The sequence below is a fragment of the Diachasma alloeum genome, unplaced genomic scaffold (assembly GCF_001412515.2).
Source record: "Diachasma alloeum isolate Michigan unplaced genomic scaffold, Dall2.0 Dall_scaffold_00176, whole genome shotgun sequence".
NCBI lineage: Eukaryota > Metazoa > Arthropoda > Insecta > Hymenoptera > Braconidae > Diachasma > Diachasma alloeum.
This window is the reverse complement of record NW_021680342.1, coordinates 1,056,343-1,076,395: the sequence shown is the minus strand read 5'-3', so window position 1 is coordinate 1,076,395 and position 20,053 is coordinate 1,056,343. Positions and strand designations below refer to the sequence as shown.

The 20,053-nt window shown below is 38.4% G+C and overlaps 1 protein-coding gene across 2 annotated transcripts in view; it reads right to left on the bottom strand.

The window, feature by feature from the left end:
* The window catches only part of LOC107036462 (neuromodulin), a 54,835-nt gene that overhangs the window by 20,195 nt on the left and 14,587 nt on the right, over nt 1-20,053 (bottom strand). Inside the window, exons 3-4 of one of the 2 annotated variants that reach the window (XM_015254431.1) lie at nt 10,955-11,239; nt 8,343-8,476 (exon numbers count right to left, since the gene is read on the bottom strand). In XM_015254431.1, coding sequence (XP_015109917.1) covers nt 8,343-8,476; nt 10,955-11,239 — 419 coding nt within the window. Of the gene's footprint in view, nt 1-8,342; nt 8,477-10,954; nt 11,240-20,053 lie in introns of those variants that run through there. The other variant, XR_001460786.1, reaches the window with a different exon arrangement.

Here is a 20,053-nt window from a genome sequence, read left to right as displayed (position 1 = left end):
TCGGACTTGTTGGCTGAGAGGCGGCTCATTTTCACGTTCAGTCAGTTTCCACCCCGAGAGTTCATGACTCGGGCATCTGTATACTCGTTCTCACCCCTTTCATCCCGCGCCTCTCAGTGAAGCTTGCAGGCGCTGCATGTGTTTTTCCACACGGAGAAGAAAAATTAGTGATAATTGACCTGTCAGAAAATAACTTTGTACGATTCCGGTAAAAAATTTGAAACTGTTCAACATCTGGACGGGAAAATTCGTCTGTTGAAGTGGAAGAGTCATTTGGCGAAATTCAACAACTCAATTCAAATAAAATCGGTCAATTTCTGGAATAGTTGATGGAATCGCGATAATAATTACTAGAAATTGTGAAAATTCAAACAAGTATTGTTTCAAATTGTCAGTCTTTTGAAAATTCGAGTGAATGTGATGTTTAGCTTTCACAATGAATTTATGAATTTATACTGTAATTGGACGACCTACATATTTAGATCCACAAGGTTAAAAAATCCAAGCTCAAGTGATGCTTGAATTTTACAAAATTTATAAAAATATATGGTTAAACTGTAGCGGAGTGCGTTTTCGAAAAAATTTTAATCTCATAATGAGTCAAAAATTTACGCCAAAAGATACATTTTCCCCGTTTATTCCTAACAATTTACCTCACTTTAACGTAATATCTACTTAAATAGTAGTAATTTTGTCAAATCTGAGGAAAATATCGCCGAGAAAAATAAATGCTTCGGAAAAGAAAGCAAAAAGTCTTGATTTTCTGGCACTCACTTCTACTTTTTAGGAATTCATCACTAAATTTCAGTGACAGAAATCACTGATGCTGAGAATTACTCTACTCAGTGTCCAGCCTGACCAATCATTAATAATAAATTCCTAAAAATCAGTGAAATTTTTCTGGAAATCCGTGACATGTCCTTGAAATTTCGTTCCCTGAGATCATATACCATTTCGTGTTTTTTTTCCACTTTTACCATTACATTACATTCCCATTGTGCCGCAAGAATACATTTTGTTCGGTGATTCCCACGCAAACTGCCATTTTTATCGTAAATTTTTCATCGCGTAGTAAATTTTGTGTTGCATAAACCCATGAGCCACACGTGCTTTTCCACGCCCACCTGACACACAAAAGATTTTCTTTGAATATCTGGGTGAGACCCGGTAGTAATATACCACCGGGGGTAAGCCGCGACACCTCATGTCACTCTTGACCACTTAATTTGTCGATTTCCCGCCATGAACGTCCGGCAGCATACGTTATCACGATTTTCCTCGTAAACACGAAATTGCGCCGGCAGATGGAGATTTAATCCCTCGGTACAGGTTCAAACGAGATCACTCCCTGGGAATTTACAACCGGGGATATGAAGCTGGGGACGAGTTTTGGATAATCCCATTGGTCAGAATCCAGTAAACTCAAAATTGCATTAGCGGATTGGGTTGATTCATGCTTGCTGGCGAGTGAAGCTGCAAAAAATGGTGTCCCATTCTTTTTTCTCCTCGAAAAACCATTGGGATTTTTTGTTAAAGAGTTATTATTCGGTAACTTTGCATAACATTCAGAATATACGGCAGTGGAACTAATTCAATACTGTGAAAAATTTTCCTTGAAAGTATTAAGACCTCGATTTTCTTTTTTATGCCTCGAGACAACCGTAAAAAGTTAACAATTTTCCAAGTTTAAACAAAGAAAACCTCTTGAATATAGTGCCCCAGTTTATTCTCTACAATTATTTGCCCGAAGTAGTTCTAAATACCAAAAACAAATGGTGAAAAGTGATGGAGAATAATTTATTCAACTCGATCAATAATAAAATATGAAAGTACGTAGTACAAGAATTGTGCTTGTGCCAAAACAATTTCACCAGTCATCCGGGTGAAGCAGTCAGGCCTGAGGGGCAAAAAGCGTCGACCTCCTTGAAAAATTTTTCCTCTCATCTTGCTCTGTTTCATTTTCATAAGGTTATACTGTGATGGGGAGGCCAGGCCGGAGAATGTGCCATTTTTCTCACAAAACAGTGGTGTTGAAACGAGGGGGATAACTCCTCAAGAAGAATGAGAGGAATATGTCCCTGAGATGTACAACAGAAACATTTCATTGAAATAGCCAGTTTTCACGGCAATGTCCAAGACGTCATGGTATAATTGAATTTCCACACTGAGAATGAGAAAAAAAATACGTCTAGAATTGAGTCCATTATTGTGACAACCGTTTCCTCGATTGGATACCGAAAAAGCTTGAAGGATTGAGCCAAGTGGTGGCATTCTTGTGACAAGAATGGATAGTTTTCTCAATAACTCATTCAACTTGTTGCAATCAATGATCAAATTTGACTGAATTTTCCGGAAATCAATGGAATTTCAAGTTTCTCTGAAAATTAAAGTAAAATCCCAATTTTTTCGTGGTAGGAAGACGGACTTTCCACAATTTCTTCCAAGAATGCCAAGAATACATTTTAAATTCTTGGAATTCCAGGAACTTTGAAGGAATTCCTTGAAAATTCAGAGAAATCTCTCTTTGAATTCCAGATTCCTCTGAATTTTCCTGATTTTTCATCAATTTTCCCGGAATAATTAAACTGAAATTTACAGTTCCCGCGGATTTTCCGTAAAATAGTGAATTTTAAATGCCAAAATTCCTTGAAATTTCAGTGGAAATATTACCTATTACAAATTTTCGAGATTCTTGCTGAAAATATTTCATAATCTTGATTATTGATTATGGAAGACTCGCACGAGTTATTCCGAAAGCTATCCATTATTGTCACAAGAATGGACCGATCCGCCTCAATCTTTAGAGAGAGGTTTGTGGCAAGGATTTTCTGCACCTGGAAAATCTTTTCTTCTCTCAGAGGAGAATTCTCATGAGGTCAAGCATCTGTCGCCAGCGACTGTCTCCACTATTTTCAATCTGAAAAAAATATTCCACTCTCGTTCGCCAATTTCTCTCGCCATTTTCTGGTGTCTGAAGCGTCTCCAGTTTGGATTAAAAATCCCGAGGGGTGAAAAATGCCTGGAAAAAGGGAGATAACAGCCTCCTGAGTAGTGCTGGTATTACGCCCCCTAATGACATCCTGATTAACTCTTTAAAGTCGTCCAGTGGCTCCGATCGAAGCTCATGAGTCGATAGTTACACCCTGGGATCAGCCCAAGAAACATCAGCCAACTCTGACCAACGCCAGAGGCCAAGCAAACAGCGACAACTTTCCAGTATCAAAGCTTCGTGTCTGAATATTCGTGCCAACTTTTTCAGTGTATATATGTACATCCGGCTATCATCCACGTGTATCTACTCCAATTCCCCTCTTCCGTCACGGTTCAATGATACACTTTTTGCAAATATGTAAATATGTCCCTCGTCTTTGCCAAGAATTCATCGAACGATAGAGTGGTTTATCGTGCTAATGTACCGTACAACGGTGATTATTTAAATTTTTTACATGGATGTTTGCACCCGTGACAGGCGTTACCGCGATTCCACGTAAATTTCAATTAATTGATTTATGGGGCGTGTGTAGAGGAAGAATGTTTTTTGAAATTGGAAATGTCGCACTGTTCAAAAAATTTTGCTTAATTTTCCGGACAATGTCAATGGAATTTCAAGTTTCTCTTGAAGTTCCGAGAATTTCAAAGGAATTCCCTGAAAATTTAAGCGAATTTGTCAGTGAATGTTCATTTTCATTTGGAAATTCATGTGAATTTGGCAATTTCCGTCTGCCCGCCGTAAAAAATGGAGCTTTATATGAATTTCCAAGTGAAAATGAATATACACTGCCAAATTCGATTGAATTTTCAGGGACATATCGCTGATTTTCAAGAATCTATCCCGGACAATCTTGGAAATTATGATTCTGAAGTCTCCATTTTCCAAAAATACAATAAAATATAATGATAAATATTCACAATGAAGTTGGGGATTCAAGCTGTCATTGAGACATCAATGAAAAATCAACGACTTTACAAAACGTATGAAAAAAAACAATATTCGCGAATTCTGCCAGCATATTCCGTCCTTCCTCTGTATACAATGAGATTATATCAATAAAGACTTTATCCCTTTTTACATCACAAAGAGGCGCCTATGTTTCGGCTCTTTGTGTTGATTTTCACACGAATGGTTTGAAAAACCCACTAAACCCTCTGCCTGATCCATCCTGCATGATTAATACCCTCATTCCACCGTATTTGAAAGGCACTGCGAATCCCTCCCCCTCGCTAGGGGAGCAATTCACCAATTCCAATTTTCTCCTCATTTCCCCTATTCTGCCACTACAAATACTCGTGTCATCGACACTGTTGAAAATTTCTTGAAATTTTCGATATTGTGAGTTTGAATTCACTTTCAGATGGAAGCGTTCACAAAATTTCTCGTTCATCTTAGAAATTCAGGAAAATTGGGTTTTTCATGTTTAAGAATCATTGATTTTTCATCAATGTCATTGAAAGCTTGACATCACATACAGTACAATTTCCAATACATTGAGAATTCAGAAAAGTTGGTTGCCTCAATTTTCAAAATTTTCAATGTTTTTCAGTGCCGTATGGACATGACAATAGAGAATTGCTCGAATATTCAAAAAATTAACTGTTTAGTCACGGAAGAAATGAACAGAAATTTCATGTAACTTTGTCGTTGTTGAAAACTTCAAGCTTTTCCACTCGAAATTTCAAGAGTACTTTTCTAACAGTGGAATTAAGCCTAAATATTTCGTCACGTCTTAGTTTTTCGCTGACTAACCCGGCATTAAAGTTGAATTTATCAAGCGACTTTTTATCCACACGCTCCAACAGTATATCAGACATGCGACAGACGTGTTGGTCACACATATCCAACATTCGTCACGTACAGGTCTGAAGTCATGCATAAATTCACTCTGCTTCGCCCAAGTTTCTCGACCTCTATATACATCTTTTTTCCCTTTCTTTCCCCGCCCATTTGCCACAACATCAAGTTCCACGTTATGTAGGTGGATTGTCACGACTACGTGGTTTGCAGAGTGGTATCGGAGCACCTGTCGAACTTGGAAGCCGCGATCAATGCTGAACAACTGTCCCCCTTATATTCCACTGTAGAGAATACTGGGGGCGCCGATGTAAGTGGGTGATTGCAATTTTCCTACGAAGAACATCGCAGACAGTGCCCAGCGTGTGATTCCATCGAGCTCGCAGATAATACTATATTCCGTTTGATTATCAGCCGATAGAGTCGGCTTTGGTGGTTGTCATGGCTGGGCGGGTGGAACGGAATCCAGTTGACACAAGAGCACGATAGTCGGGCGTGATCCGACAATTTGTCTACTTCAATTGACGTATGTTTGGAATTGTTATCTAGGATGTGACACGATATTTACATTCGCTCGGAACTTTGTTATCGTGCCGTTGGGGACAAGTTTTTTACGCTGTATCTGAGAAATATTGAAATGTAACAGCCAATTCCGACATTTTTTTTCAGGAAAACCTTGAACTCGTTGGGTTGGAGATTTTTCGTGTTGTCAGTGGATTATCTCCTTTTTCTTTTAAAATTCTTTTAACATTGTTGGAAAAAATTGAAATTTCATGGACTGTTGACTAGTAATTTTCCGGGGAGTGACACTGAATTCGATTTGGGGGGATTTGGAATATTCAAGAAATTCCGCAGTTTTGAGCCGCAGGAAACTGAGAATTTCTCAACTTACTTGAATTTACAATTAAGGATATCCAAGTATTTCGTTCAAGTTAGCAACTTTTGTCAAGCAAGATTTCAGTTTTGTCGAGAATTTTCATTGTTGAATACATTTTTTTGAGAATTTCTGCAATGAATATTGTGAACGACATTTTATTCAATTTCACACTTGACTTTTGTCGGTTCAATCTCTAATGATCGTACGGCAACACTGCACATGTGTTCCATATAATCCCGTAAATTCGCTCTGAGTAGTCACAGACCGAACTGCACAGACTTGAGCGGACCATTGCCAGACGTTAGGAACGCGCGGAGTCAAACCAGCCAATATGGCCGCCCTACCCATTAATAAGCTTTTAATTAGATTGTTTGTAATTATCTCTCTGGAATCTTATGTTTTTTAATGTCGCAAAAAAATAGAGAGTATTACGAATAAAGTCATATACGGCTATGTGTACGGGAAAACGCTTTAAGGGGTAACGGAATGCCGCTAATTTTCCAATTTTTTGAACAAAATTCCTGCTGAAAGTTATCGATATTTTTACAAATCCAAGCGCATTAATCTCCAGGAAGACCAATGTGCTTTGGGTTCAAAAAATATTAATAACTGTGAGCAGGAAATTTGTTCAAAAATTTCGAGGAAACGGCAGCCTTCTGTTACCTCTTAAAACTATAACCTATTGGATTAAAGTTATGAGTATACAACTCTGATGGACGCAATGTGTTAAATTTTATTTTTTCAAAAATTGTTTTCTCGAATAAATGTTGGGAAACTAAAGTTGATATTGCCTCCAAAAACTACTCATGATCTATTCTATAAACTCTGAAGAGCATTTCCCCAGGAAAAATTGTGTCAACTACTTGGATATCCTTAATTGGAAATTGATTCTCATGAAATAATTAAACTGAAATTTACAAATTCCATGCATTTTGCATGAACTTTTAAATTTTCAATGCCGAAATTTCTTGAAATTGCGATGACGTGCACTGGGAAAAAAAATTACTTTTGCCAAGGAATCATTTTCTTGGGAGAAGAATTTATTTTTTTAGGAGCTTATTTCTCTAGGCCAGTCATTCCCAGGTGGTCCATGTCCATCTCCAAATATTAAAATTATGTTGAATAATGAGATGATTATGCTACATATGACCTTGAACGAATACGCTTCATTATTTTTCAATTTTTTCAAATTCGAGGTTTTCTAACGTGTAATAATTTGAAATAATTTTAAAGGTTAATAATTGTCAATGGAGTTCATTCAAGATCATATGCAATATAATCATTCCATAATTGAACATAATAGTCATATTTAGAGATGGACTTGGACTCCTTGATAATGACTGGCATAGAGAAATACGCTCCGCAAAAAATAAATTCTTCTCCCAAGAAAATGATTCCTTGGCGAAAGTAATTTTTTTTCTCAGTGTGATAAAAATTTGTAAGAAATGTATTGGGAATATCAGGCAAATATTTTGAACAGTGAATAATTGAACTTGAAATAATTGCAATGTGGCAGTGGGTGGAAATTGCTACAGGTGGTACTCTAACCCTTTATCATTTGTTTACAGGAGAACGGGGCAAAGTGGAATGGTGGTGAATTACATTCTCAAGGATCAAACGTTCTTCAAGCTTGTATCTGATAATTATTGAATTGCAATATCCGATTGCAATATTTTTTCAGGAAAACCTTGAACTCTTCGTGCTTGAAGTTCTGTTGTTAGTGAATTATCTCTCCTTTCTTTTTAGTTGAATAATGATAACGAGTTTTGGGGGAGTTTCCGCTCTGTGATTCCCTTGTTCTCCATTTTTACGTCCACTATTTCTCTTCCCACATTATCTAATATCTCCGCTGCGAAATGTGAAGGTTTTCGGTGCTTAAAAGGCCTCTCTCCTTTCTCACCAGTGCTTTTTCTCTCCCCATGGTCGTGCTGATAGGGAGAGCACAAGGCCAGGCAATTGCTTTGTGCTTGCGTGCTACGGAAGTCAGGGGTGCACGGATATCGAACTCGTGCTGGAATTTTCGGTTGGGTTTGCAGTCTTACCCACCATATTCACGGTTGCATCGGGGTTGGATGTAAGAGGGAAGACGCCAAACGGATAAATGAAAACTGTCGAGTGGATGGAAACAGGCTCACGAGAACTAACCGTCGACTGAGGGAATAACTTTCGGGAGGGAACCACCCCAAAAGGGTTAACGAAGGAGAATTATCACGAGTAGAAAAGTGATTGAGTTGGGAATTGGAATTTCACAACAACGTGAAATTCCAAGTTTTAGGTAGAATTTAAATGAACTCAAATGGTTTCAAGTAAAAAAAAGATGGGAATTTCACGAGTTTCAATTGAAAACGATAATTTAGTACCAAAAAGAACTAAATTTTGAATCGAGTTCAAATTCGATAATATATTGGAGAGCAATAATTGAACTTTGAATGGACATTTCTCATTTATTTTCTCATAAGTTTAAAATTGATGGTTTCTCATGATTTTTTCCAATGCAATGTCTAATTTTAAATAACGAAATTTTATGAAATTTCCGTTGAAACGTGACTTCGATGAAAAAAAGTAACGACTAACGAGTATTGAGGAACTAATGCTTTCTCATCTTGTAACGACTACTTTCGGGAGATGAAAGGAATGAAATTGTACATCTCTAACGATGAATATTAAATTTCTCACCTTTTCCTCAATTTTTTCCCCTGCACTCTGCACCATATCCCCAGCGGCCTTCATCACCGAGGAAACTGCCTGCTCCTTTCTCGACATGTGGCCGCGGAAAGATGCCTGAATCTTTGTCGCTGCGTTACACAGGTCTGCAACATACCATTGCAAGCGAAATTAAGTTATGTAATATTAACAGTAAAACCCGAGGTTTTTCACGTCAGAATATTCTCATAATTCTGCCGAGTGTACCATGTGGCAATCTCGCGGGTGGGGAAAATGGTTTATCATTTTCATGCGTGAGGGAAAAAACATGAAAAATGTGAGGAAACGTGTTGGGGATTCCTGGAGGGTTGTTTACTCATACTTATTGGGGGAAAACGTGAGCGGGAGGTGGGGAGGGTGATACATTCGGAGGAATGGCGATGGAATTATTCAGGCAAGTTTACTCCAGTTGAGTGAGTGGGTTATTTAGTGATCCACGAAAGTTTTAATCAGCTGTAATTGACTCGACTCGTTAAGCTGTGTCATCGATCGCTAGTGGGAATCTCATAATGATGACTATTTTTTTATATACTTTGGCAAAAAATTTATAAAATCTGAGGCATATTGGCTTGGGATAAGTAATTTTTCTTCAATCGCTTAACTCTCCCACACGGTTAGAAAATTACCATCGGAGGTGCGAGAAATGTTGCAATAGAAAATTTTTGTTTTCACCCGGGGCCGAAGTGTCAGATCTTAGATTTTTCCCGGGGGAATGTTGACTTTCGTCAAAATCGAATTTTTTCGCCCAGTGAAGGTTGATTCTGTATTTATTGGCCCTTCTAATGCCAATGAAACCCTCGGAAGCGCCACAAATGTCGAAATAAAAATTTTTTTTTTTCACCTGAGGCCAAAGGGTCAGATCTTGGGTTTTTACCGGGGGAAAGTCGACTTTCGTCCAAATTGAAATTTTCCGCCAAGTGAGGGTTGATTCTGCATCTACTCGCGATTCTGATTCCAATGATACCCTCGAGGTGGAGAAAAGGTCGAAATAAAAAAAAAATTTCACCCGGGGCCAAAGTGTCAGATCTTGGGTTTTTACCGGAGGAAAGTCGACTTTCGCCAAAATCGAATTTTTTGGCCAAGTGAATGTTGATTCTGTATTTATTGGCCCTTCTAATGCCAATGAAACCCTCGGAAGCGCCACAAATGTCGAAATAAAAATTTTTTTTTTTCACCTGAGGCCAAAGGGTCAGATCTTGGGTTTTTACCGGGGGAAAGTCGACTTTCGTCCAAATAGAATTTTTCCGCCAAGTGAGGGTTGATTCTGCATCTACTCGCGATTCTGGTGCCAATGATGCCCTTGGATGTGGGGAAAAGGTCGAAATAAAAAATTTTTTTTTTCACCTGAGGCCAAAGGGTCAGATCTTGGGTTTTTACCGGGGGAAAGTCGACTTTCGTCCAAATAGAATTTTTCCGCCAAGTGAGGGTTGATTCTGCATCTACTCGCAATTCTGGTGCCAATGATATCCTTGGATGTGGGGAAAAGGTCGAAAAAAAAATTTTTTTTTTCACCCGGGGCCAAAGGGTCAGATCTTGGGTTTTTACCGGGGGAAAGTCGACTTTCGCCAAAATTGAAATTTTCCGCCAAGTGAGGGTTGATTCTGTATTTATTGCCCCTTCTAATGCCAATGAAACCCTTCGAAGCGCCACAAATGTCGAAATAAAAATTTTTTTTTTTCACCGGAGGCCGAAATGTCAAATCTTGGATTTTTCCCGGGGGAAAGTCAACTTTCGCCGAAATCGAATTTTTTGGCCAAGTGAATGTTGATTTTGTATTTATTGACCCCTCCAATGCTAATGAAACTCTCAGAGGCGCCACAAATGTCGAAATAAAAATTTTTTATTTTCACCTGGATCAAGGGTCAGATTTTTTAACAATTTCATTTTTGATTTGTACGTGAAATATGTTTTCTTTGCATCCTGAGATTTCGTAAAATCCTAAGTCATTGAAAATAATTTACTTCTCTCAAGTAAAAACGACCCACACCCCAGGAAATTTTTCTCTCGGTGTAGTGAGCAACTGGTTCATTAACCCAACCCGAATTTATTTCTGATTTAATGAAATCTCCCTTGAAATTTGAATAGAGGCCTCACGCATGCGAATAAGCGATTCATTAAAATGAATGTCATTGAGTCATTGTAATTAAATTTCCCCGGTACAAGTGACCAAATCCACCAAATGTGATTACGTAAATCCACTGGATTTTAATGAACCAGTTATTCCTACCTCAATGCATCTTGTATTAAATTTCAATGAATAACCTATTGGAAATCAATACTCTATTATCTTCTTAGGGTAACAAAGAGAGTCGACCCAGCATTATTCGAATAAAGTGCTGGAGCATAAACAGAGTTTCACTCTCAATCAGAGTCGACAGTTTTATCTGATGCGTCTGTGAGAGAGATAAGTCGGGGGATTCTTGGGGAAAAAACCGTCTCTCGGGTGGTTTTTAGCTGGGCTCGGCAAAAAAAATGGGAATTTAATTGTGGCTCGGAAAATTAATTGTCCAGGGCAAGTTTCCTCGTCAATCACTCCGGCCCACAAGAACGCTGAATTACTCCCGGAAGGGTTGAATGAGACTCACCAACGTCGTCCGCTCGGAATTCCTCCTGCAGTTGCTCGATGGTCGGTTCGCTGTCCTCAGAGTTATTTTTACCCTGTGACGATGTATCAGTGTCTTTCATACTCTTTCTCGCCTGATGACCCCGAAACACCGCCTGTATTCTCGTTGCAGCCTCCTCTTTCTCCTTATCACTCGAGTCGTTTGATTCGTCTCCTGTTTCCGCCTGTTTTGTCTCCTCAGTTGTATCAACTTCTTGGCTCACTTCCTCCTCTTTGTCGACTTGGCTTGCAGCACTTTTTGGAATATCTGAAACAAAGTGATGAGACAAGTGAGTGAATGAGTGGGGCAATGGGGGGAAATTATCACCAGTAGTACTTGAAAGGGTTTCACGAAATATCAGAATAATGAAAAAACTGGTGGTCCCTGGTCAAGTGAAGATATTATAACTTGATTTGATAGATATTAGCAGAAGGAATATTTTGACGTCAAAAAAATTCAATTCAGTAGCGTAGTTTTTGAGATATGACAATTAATCCACAAAATTTCAGATTTTTAGCTCAAATTTTACTCATTTTTTGTGAAGATTTATAAAAAAATCGGAATAATCTGCACATATATTCTTTTTCTAAAAATATTATCTTCACATTTCATGACATTCTACATCACTTCCAAGGGAAATTACAAGATCGTCAGAATGAACGATTACGAAGTTTCCGTTCGGGAGCAACAAAGAAGCGAAAAATTCGAGGAAGAAATATCAATCATTAGAAATTTTTTGTATTCTTTCCAGATATCGGCTTCAAAAAAAATGAAATTCAGATGGTTTTGTAATACCTCCAGCTATAAGTCCGCGGTTACCTCACTCTCAATCAGGAAAATTTTCATACGCCCCGAAAAAATTATGGACTATTAAAAAATTGTGAGAGATAAATCAAATCTTGCTTGAAAGTGCATATAAGTTTGAGAATTTTTCTAGATTTCATATAGAAGTTTTTCACTTTGTCCCTGTCCCTCTTACGCTATTAAAAAAAAATTCCATGGACAGTGCCGCGGGAAGTTCCAGAAAAGTGACATTGCATTCGAGTTAGGGGGAAAAGGCTGATAGAATTAAAAGTTTGCGTTAGAATTCAGGTCAATTAATTATTTTTAAGTAGAAAAATAAAATGTGAATTACACGCTCCATTAGAATTTCCAATTGAACATGAATATTGGGTAATTCAGCAGAATTTCCAATGAATTCACAACCTCAGAGTATATTCACATAAATTATACTAATTTATGCAAATGTTCATGGAATGATTGAACTGCAATTTAGAGTTCCCCTTGAATTTCCCCATCAAATTACGTGAAATTAAATGGAATATAAGAGTTTTGAATAACGAGCTTCCCCGAAATTTCGGTGGAAATATCAGTCGATCCATATTTCACGTATTTTACATGGTAAATTCAGACCACAATTTTTAACAGCATGTAATTTCCAATTTTGTTAATGCAATATTGAGAGCTGAGTCCCTATAAACTGATATAATCAGATAAAACTGCTTGTTCGAATTTCCCAGTGGAAGCATTTTCAGTGATGTAGAGAGATTATCAGCAATGTAATCTCGTGATTTTTAAGAGGTTAGAAATAGAGATCATAATGAGGAAATAATCTTTCACTGAGATCTTTAGTAGCATTAGAGTCAAATCGTAAAAATTCGCACGGAAGCAAATTTCAAAGAAAAATGATTATGAAAGCCACTATGATTGCGGGGTAATTCATCATATTTGAGAGTGAGCGGAATATTTATATTTCCCAAACACATTGTTATTGATTCAAATCTTCAAAATGAGATTCCACGCAGAGATTACTGGGATATATTCCTCCCAAATAAATTCATTCAATGCAAATGGATTATCGTAGGAGCATCCTCGAATAATTCCGCTTCTGTCATGTGGAATCTTGAATTTTTCATGTCAGAGACTGCTCGATGGAATTGATTTATTCCCTTGAAAAACACAATACCCCACGCATAAGCTGACTGGAATTTTTATGAGGAATTTTGGTGCGTGTGACAGCTTTTACGGGCGAAATTTCACTCTCGTAAATGTTCATTTTCCATTTTTCACTCACATTTTCCAATAAAATAATTACATGCATTCCACCATGTCCACAAAAGCTGTGAAGCCTTTGATGAGAAACTGAGGGAGAAAATGGCGTGTCATTGTATCGTGAAATTTCATCTCTTTTGAGCACAAGTTCCCGGTATTTTCCATTGTGAATAAATAAATTAATCAATAATGCTAATTGAATTCATGGGACGGACTTCCACAGCTTCAATTTCCCGGTGCGATTCTATCCTTCATAGAATATATATCTAGCGATATTTTCCCTCGTTTTTATCGATGTTTCGCTTCGTTTCACGAAAACGTCATGAAATTTTCCCCGGAATTCCAACGTTAGACATTTCGATCACGTTTCAGCTGATGTTTCTTATCGCAATAGCGCCAAGGGAACTCTAACGAGTTGTGCAGAATCAGAGCACGATCGACTGGCTCTTACCCAGTCTCTTTTCAAAATAACACCCTGCATGTAATGGATGGAGTATTCCACAATTTTACACTAAACAATGGGACGTGTCCTCGAATGATTGTCACTAGTTATGCTAGGTGGGCTTTCGATGCCGACGGTCTGACGTCTGATGCTGTGTTCTGAGTAATACTATAGTTGTTTTCAACGATGAATGTGTAGGTAACTAGAACTACGGAGCTCGTTTGTATCGAGGGCTTCTATAGGAATGCATCGCCTCGACTTTCTCGAGTAACTGGATCTTCAGTAACTGTCAATTCTCATTCACTCTCTTTGATATATTATATATAGGAAAGGGTGGAATTACACGGAGAAAAATGGATGATAAAACATTCCCCTCACACGTGCGGTTGCGGGAAACAGAGAAATTCTGGAATAAAAAGAGAACTGAAATTTTACGAGTTAGCATGACGGTTGGAGTTATTTTTCTTTCCGAGTTGGAATTTCGGAGAAAGATATTTACATGACGAATTTTGGGAAGCTATAAAACATCAATTAAAAGTCAAATATTTGAAATTTATGATTCCTATAAAAAAGGAAAAAATAATTCCACTTTTTTTGACAATATCTCAAAAAACAAGAACTTTTCTCCTAACACATAAAACGAAGATTCACCCTCGTAAATTTTTTTCGATTTCCCCACTGACCCAGAGCCGCATTTACACCGAAAATATGTCTTCAATAATTGAAACCCTAGCGCCGGAAACGAATTAAAACCACTGCTCTTGAATTATTTAACTTTCAGCGTTCTTCACTTTAATGATGAAAAAAGAAACCCCCAGTCCTCGTGAAACTTTTCTACGTTTCGGGTTGGAGGTGGGGGAAGAAGACAAGTGGGAGAAGTTGTATCAAATCTCTAGGGTTTGGTGAGACCTCTGTGGACGCATCACAAAAGCCAGGGGAGTGGCTGCATCTGGAGAAGTGGGAGTGCGATAAGTTATTCAGTGCTTCGGTTAATCGCATTCACGAAAGTCCAAGAGATAATCTCACCAGCTAATTGTATACTGAATGCGTGTGCAGAGAAATTGTTGGAGTGTTATGCAGCAGTTGTACGTCTTCCTGAGGACTGAGGGGACACATTAAGCCCGTGGGGGTGTACAATCTCAGGCTGCTATTAGACTTCGTTAAACATTTGAATCCGTAAATATGCGGGATGATGATTTATCCGGTGGATGAATCGGAGAACCATGGTGAAATAATTTCCATTCACCGGAGGGATGACGGTGAGAAAAAAGGGAAATAGAAACAACTGATGACATAGCGCTTGTTGTCCCTCTGGGGCGCGAATCGCTGGCTAATTTGGAAGCCTGCCAAATTCTCACCATTGCCAATTACATGAGCCGTGGAGCTGGGAAAAAGTACTCTCGGTTGGACGCCTAGGAGGCGGCCAAAATTACTACTCAGAAACTTCTTTACACAAAATAAAAGAGTTTAGAAGATGTAAAACTTTTTGGAACACTTATTGCGGACGGTGGAGCTTCGCTTGATACACTTGGGATTAATCGGTGGTATGGGGCGAGGAAAAGTGTATCTTTGGGGTTTGAAGGGGTGAATTGAGGAGGGAAGGGGTAAAATCCGGAGATATTGATAACGATTGAAATTTCGATAGAAGAAATCGAAAACTTTTGTTCACGAAATTTCTCTGATATTCTGCGAGGATTTCTTATGAAGGAGAGGATTCTAATTGAAGTTGAAACCCACTAATGTGATCAAAGATGTTCTCCAAATCAAATTTACTCTTCGATGTTTTTTTTTCCATCACAGAAATCTCACTAGTCCCAATGGCTTCGCATGACTTCGTGTACCCACTAGAGAATTACGTCAGTGCATCCACCGATTGCGAATGAATACTTCACGTAGTTCACGAAGCCAAGTAAAGAATCGAAGGAAAATAGAAGGAAAAATTGTACTTTCCGTCATCATATGAAGTAACCACAAAATAAAGAACATTATTTAATAAAGACCGAAGCAGTTGACTGTTACCCTTGAATTCCCTGGACAAAAATAAAATTCTTGTCAAAAATGCATGGAGAGGAATGCATAATAGAAATTGATTGTGATTTGTCAATGACAAGATTTCCTGAAATTTCAGTGGAACTTACACGATAAAAATTTCGGGAATTTGGCACAGAAAATTCAGACGAAAACGGTTAACAGTGTATATGGAAGAAATTATATCACATAACTGTGATATTCATCTTCCTTTCCGTTTTTTCCAAAAGATTATTTAGAATTGCTATTATGCTCGTAGAAAATACACTTGTAGGGCGAGGAATTATCCGGAATAAAAGAAAATCTGTTTTTCTCCATTTTCACTCGTTTCCTGATTAAAAATGTCCCGAAAACGTATTTCGCTAAGTGTTTACCATGCGCATGAGGGTGATTTTTACGACATATTGCTCTCTGTGTACCAACACTTTCCCTCTTCTCCGTATTCTGGAGGGGAACACTTCATAACTCAGAATTGCACGAATACTTCAGATACTTCTTCAAGTGCACTTAAAAATCGAACGGCAATGTGAAAAAAAAAATCCCACAACTCGTCCCCATTTCACACAACCGTCATAAATCTTCAGAACTATAAAAAATCCACAACCTCCCCAACATTACGGATTCCTCAAGAAGTAATTCGAATATGAAAAAAATTATGATGTACAGTTTCATGATTTTTATCGACCGTGGCATATATTTGATGAATTTATTTGGTTTCGCGGTTATTCGTGATTCCTGAGATGTTTGAGGCACATTGTTGAATCCCGTCTAGATGCGAACTGTTCCCAGTGGTTCAGGAGATGAGATTCACAGCTCGACAATTTAGAAAAAAATACATCCGCGAAATCACGAACGACCGCGAAGCCGAATAAATTCATCAAATCTATTATGAACTACATTCACATGACCCCCAGCATTTAAAATCTGGAATTTTTCATCTTTCCACATCACAAAAATCTCAAAACGCACTCCACTCTCACTCTGCCCCTCCATATTATTCCAGCGAGCACTTTAGCTCTCACAACTGCATGAATACTTCAACTACCCCCTCCAAGTGCTCTAGAAAACAACGTAACAGATCGTAAAAAAATCTCACAACTCTTGATCGTTTCGAATGAGTCTCGTGAATCGACAAAACTTATGAATTGCCAAAACCTGATACCCATTTCCATGCAAGCGACCTCACTCCCGTGTCCGAATCGGCTCATCGATCCCTTCCGTCAAGATATTTATGCACCCACTGAAATTTTGGGTCGAACTCAGCCTCGATTCAATACGATCGAGGAACATAACGACTCCCCCGGATTCTACCCAGTCATTTTACAACCCCTGTGATAATTTACTGTTCCATCCATTTGCACTCAAACGAATGTGAAATGCTAATGAGCACCGGGTGCATACACCAGAGCCACTTGAGCCACTCTAGACAGTCTATCATACATGAATATCCCACGAAATTCGTTCCACTTTTCCCCCTCCGACCGCCCAAAATAACGAAGAATGCGAAACGAGAAATCCCCGAGAGAGATGTTTCCTCGAATAAATTATTGAAAATGCACGGGAGATGCTCCATCAGTAGAGGAGGGTGAGCCTGTACTGCTCACCCCAGGAGAAATGTCAATATTGCATCTTTAGGATATCCAAGTATCTTTTACCGTTTGGTACAGACCACACCATAGATTTAACTATTTTCAGTCATCAAATTTGTCAATTAAATTGCGTGACGAAAATTTGAAAATGAAACATGAACATTCAGCGTTATTAAAATGACATTTTGCACAGAATAATTTTTTTTAACGTTCATTCTTTATGAATAAATAATTAAAGTTGTTTAAACTATCGGAAACATTATTTTTTCAGGCACAAAATCGATTTTTGGTAAAATTCTGACTGAATAAATTTATTACGATTTCGTACAAATGATTCTTACTCCGGAAAATTGGTTGTTTATAAATTATTTATAGAAAACGCTTGTGATTTTTAAGAAGTGCAATTTTTCAATTGTTTCCTCAACTTTCTTCCAAACTTTCTAATTTTTTTCAAATTTTCAAAACGTTTTCTAAGGATTCAATATTGAGATTGAGATTTATAATAGTTGTTAAATGCCCGGAAACTTAGAGTCAAATGGAGCTTAAATGAAGCTCCATTGTTCAGAAATCAGAAGCTCTGATGTTCGACTACGAAAGTAAAGAAGCATTTCACTGGAGAAAAAATAGCCAAATTTCTTGGACATCCTTACACCTTTCCTCAAATATAAGAATTGTTTCAGAGTCTCCTTTGACTATTCAATAACCTAACTCTTTCTAGAATGAACAAAATGAATAAAGAACGAAAGTGAGAGCCGATCGAGCGGTATTACCCGCGGGCGGGTAATACCGCTCAGCAGGATTCCAATATTGCTCAAATGCAGAGTTTGCTACGTGTATCTCGCGCGCTGTAACCTACCCTCGAACCACCTCGTGTCAAATTACAGAAAAAAAACTGTGAAGTGAATAGAGTAAATATTGACAAATAGAGTGACCAATAATATTTGCTACATGGAGAACTGCGAATTATGTGATTATTTTTCCATTAATTATTCAGGTTTATTCATGTGGTTTGCAGGAACAAAAAATATACATCATTTATTATTGTTGACCCGGAAAGGGGCGCGCATGATTGGCTAGTGATTTATACATATTTTTTTTTATCATTCGGTATTAATTTATTCATTAAAAAGAAGTTAATGTCCGCTTTTATTATGATCTGATTTGAGAAACTCTTTGAAAAATGATCGTGAAAAATTTGCAGGATGAAAATCTGAGAGTGAAATCGGTATCATTTTCCAAGTGTGTTTCACCTATTCTTTAATAGAGGATTATTATAGCACGTCGTATTAGCACATTCGACATTTCTTATTCAATATTGTTGGGTTTTGAAGACTACTGAGTGGTATTGACTAGGGATATGAACACGCCCGTTATTTTTTCCGTCATGTGCCGAGTTTATGACCCTCGTATGACAGTCATGTGACGACATATTTTTCGGTTATAAATTGAGTCGTTTGACCTTGTCACTGCTATTTAGAAGAAATACGACGGTCATACGGAATCTGTCACAAAAAATGTCATAAAATTGAGACGCCTTTATGAAATCTCAAAAAATGTGACATTTTTATTGCTATGTACATGGAATATTACGATCACAATATGACCGACTGTGCGTCACAAAATATCTCATAACATTGAGGAGTGACCATGGTTTATTTAGTTGGAATATGACGTCCACATGTTAATACTGTCATTATTTGACGACAATTGATCCTGGAATATCCAGGGAATATTTTCCAAATCGATGAACCTGAGTGCGCACATACCGTGAACTCTTTGAGTCGGTTAAACCTCTACTATAGCACATTCCTCGCGCACACAAATCCAAATTCATAAATAATTCACTCTCCCTCCCCACCCCACCTCATGTACCCTCTGAAGTATCATCATTATATTTCACAGCCAACATTTATTCCATTGCCAGTGAATTACCACAGGGCGATGCAATTAATGATGATTTATTAATATTCCCCCTTATTTCCGCTTACAGCTCTGCATGGTCACACTGGAAATAATTATCTCGATTAATCCAGTATAATATTGCTGGATTTTTCCCTCCTCCAGGCTGTGCGGGGAATATACAGGCATACGTTCTGAATAATGAGGGATTCCCCATTACTATTCACGAATCGATACTCCGGTATTTAATGAAATCGTCTTTCACGCGCGGTTCGCCGCGTGCATTCGCACCGGGGGGGAATTTTACCGGATGCCAATACGTACATTGTAGCAACATTCAGGGGTGATCAGTTCGCGGGGCGTCGATCACTCGACAGGCGCTGGCACAACGATTTATCCCCATCGGATTCATCCATCCATCCCCCTACCCCCTCCGCCCCCAGCTTTTCATTCCCATTTGCTTCGTTTTTTATTCTCATGTCTTCGGCGTTTTTCTATTTCTCCTGTTTCACCATTTCAACTAAATACCGGGTATCGAACGTCATCGCTTTCTCCATTCGTAATCGCCTCGACCGAGACCTCTTTAATAAAATCCAATTAAACACCAATGCGTTCGACGTCCATCCAATTAGGAATAATCGAGCGAGGGGGAGGGAAAAATTCAAATGGGCAATGAGCACACTCATACGCATTGATAGAAGAAAATAATAAATTGTGACTCTGCGATCGATGCTCTTGATCCTTTATTGTGGCCCCCTCTCCCTCGACTCTATCATCGATGAGAACGAGGCGGAAAGAACAAAGGACTCGAAAAGCGCGGGATATTCATAAAGTTAATCGATTTATTCGGCAGGCGAACGGGAATTTGCGTGTGTGCTACAGCCAAAACAACTGACAGATTTTTCCATCCCCACTGGCGCTTAAAAGAGGATATCCGGAAACGTGGCATATTCATTTTACCCTCCTCAATCCTTACTATTTCTCCTGCCTCCAGGGAGAACCTCAACTACCCGTTTTCAAACTCCCCATTCCTGTCAACTTCTCCCCCCCCCCCAACCCGCGCACTCTTTC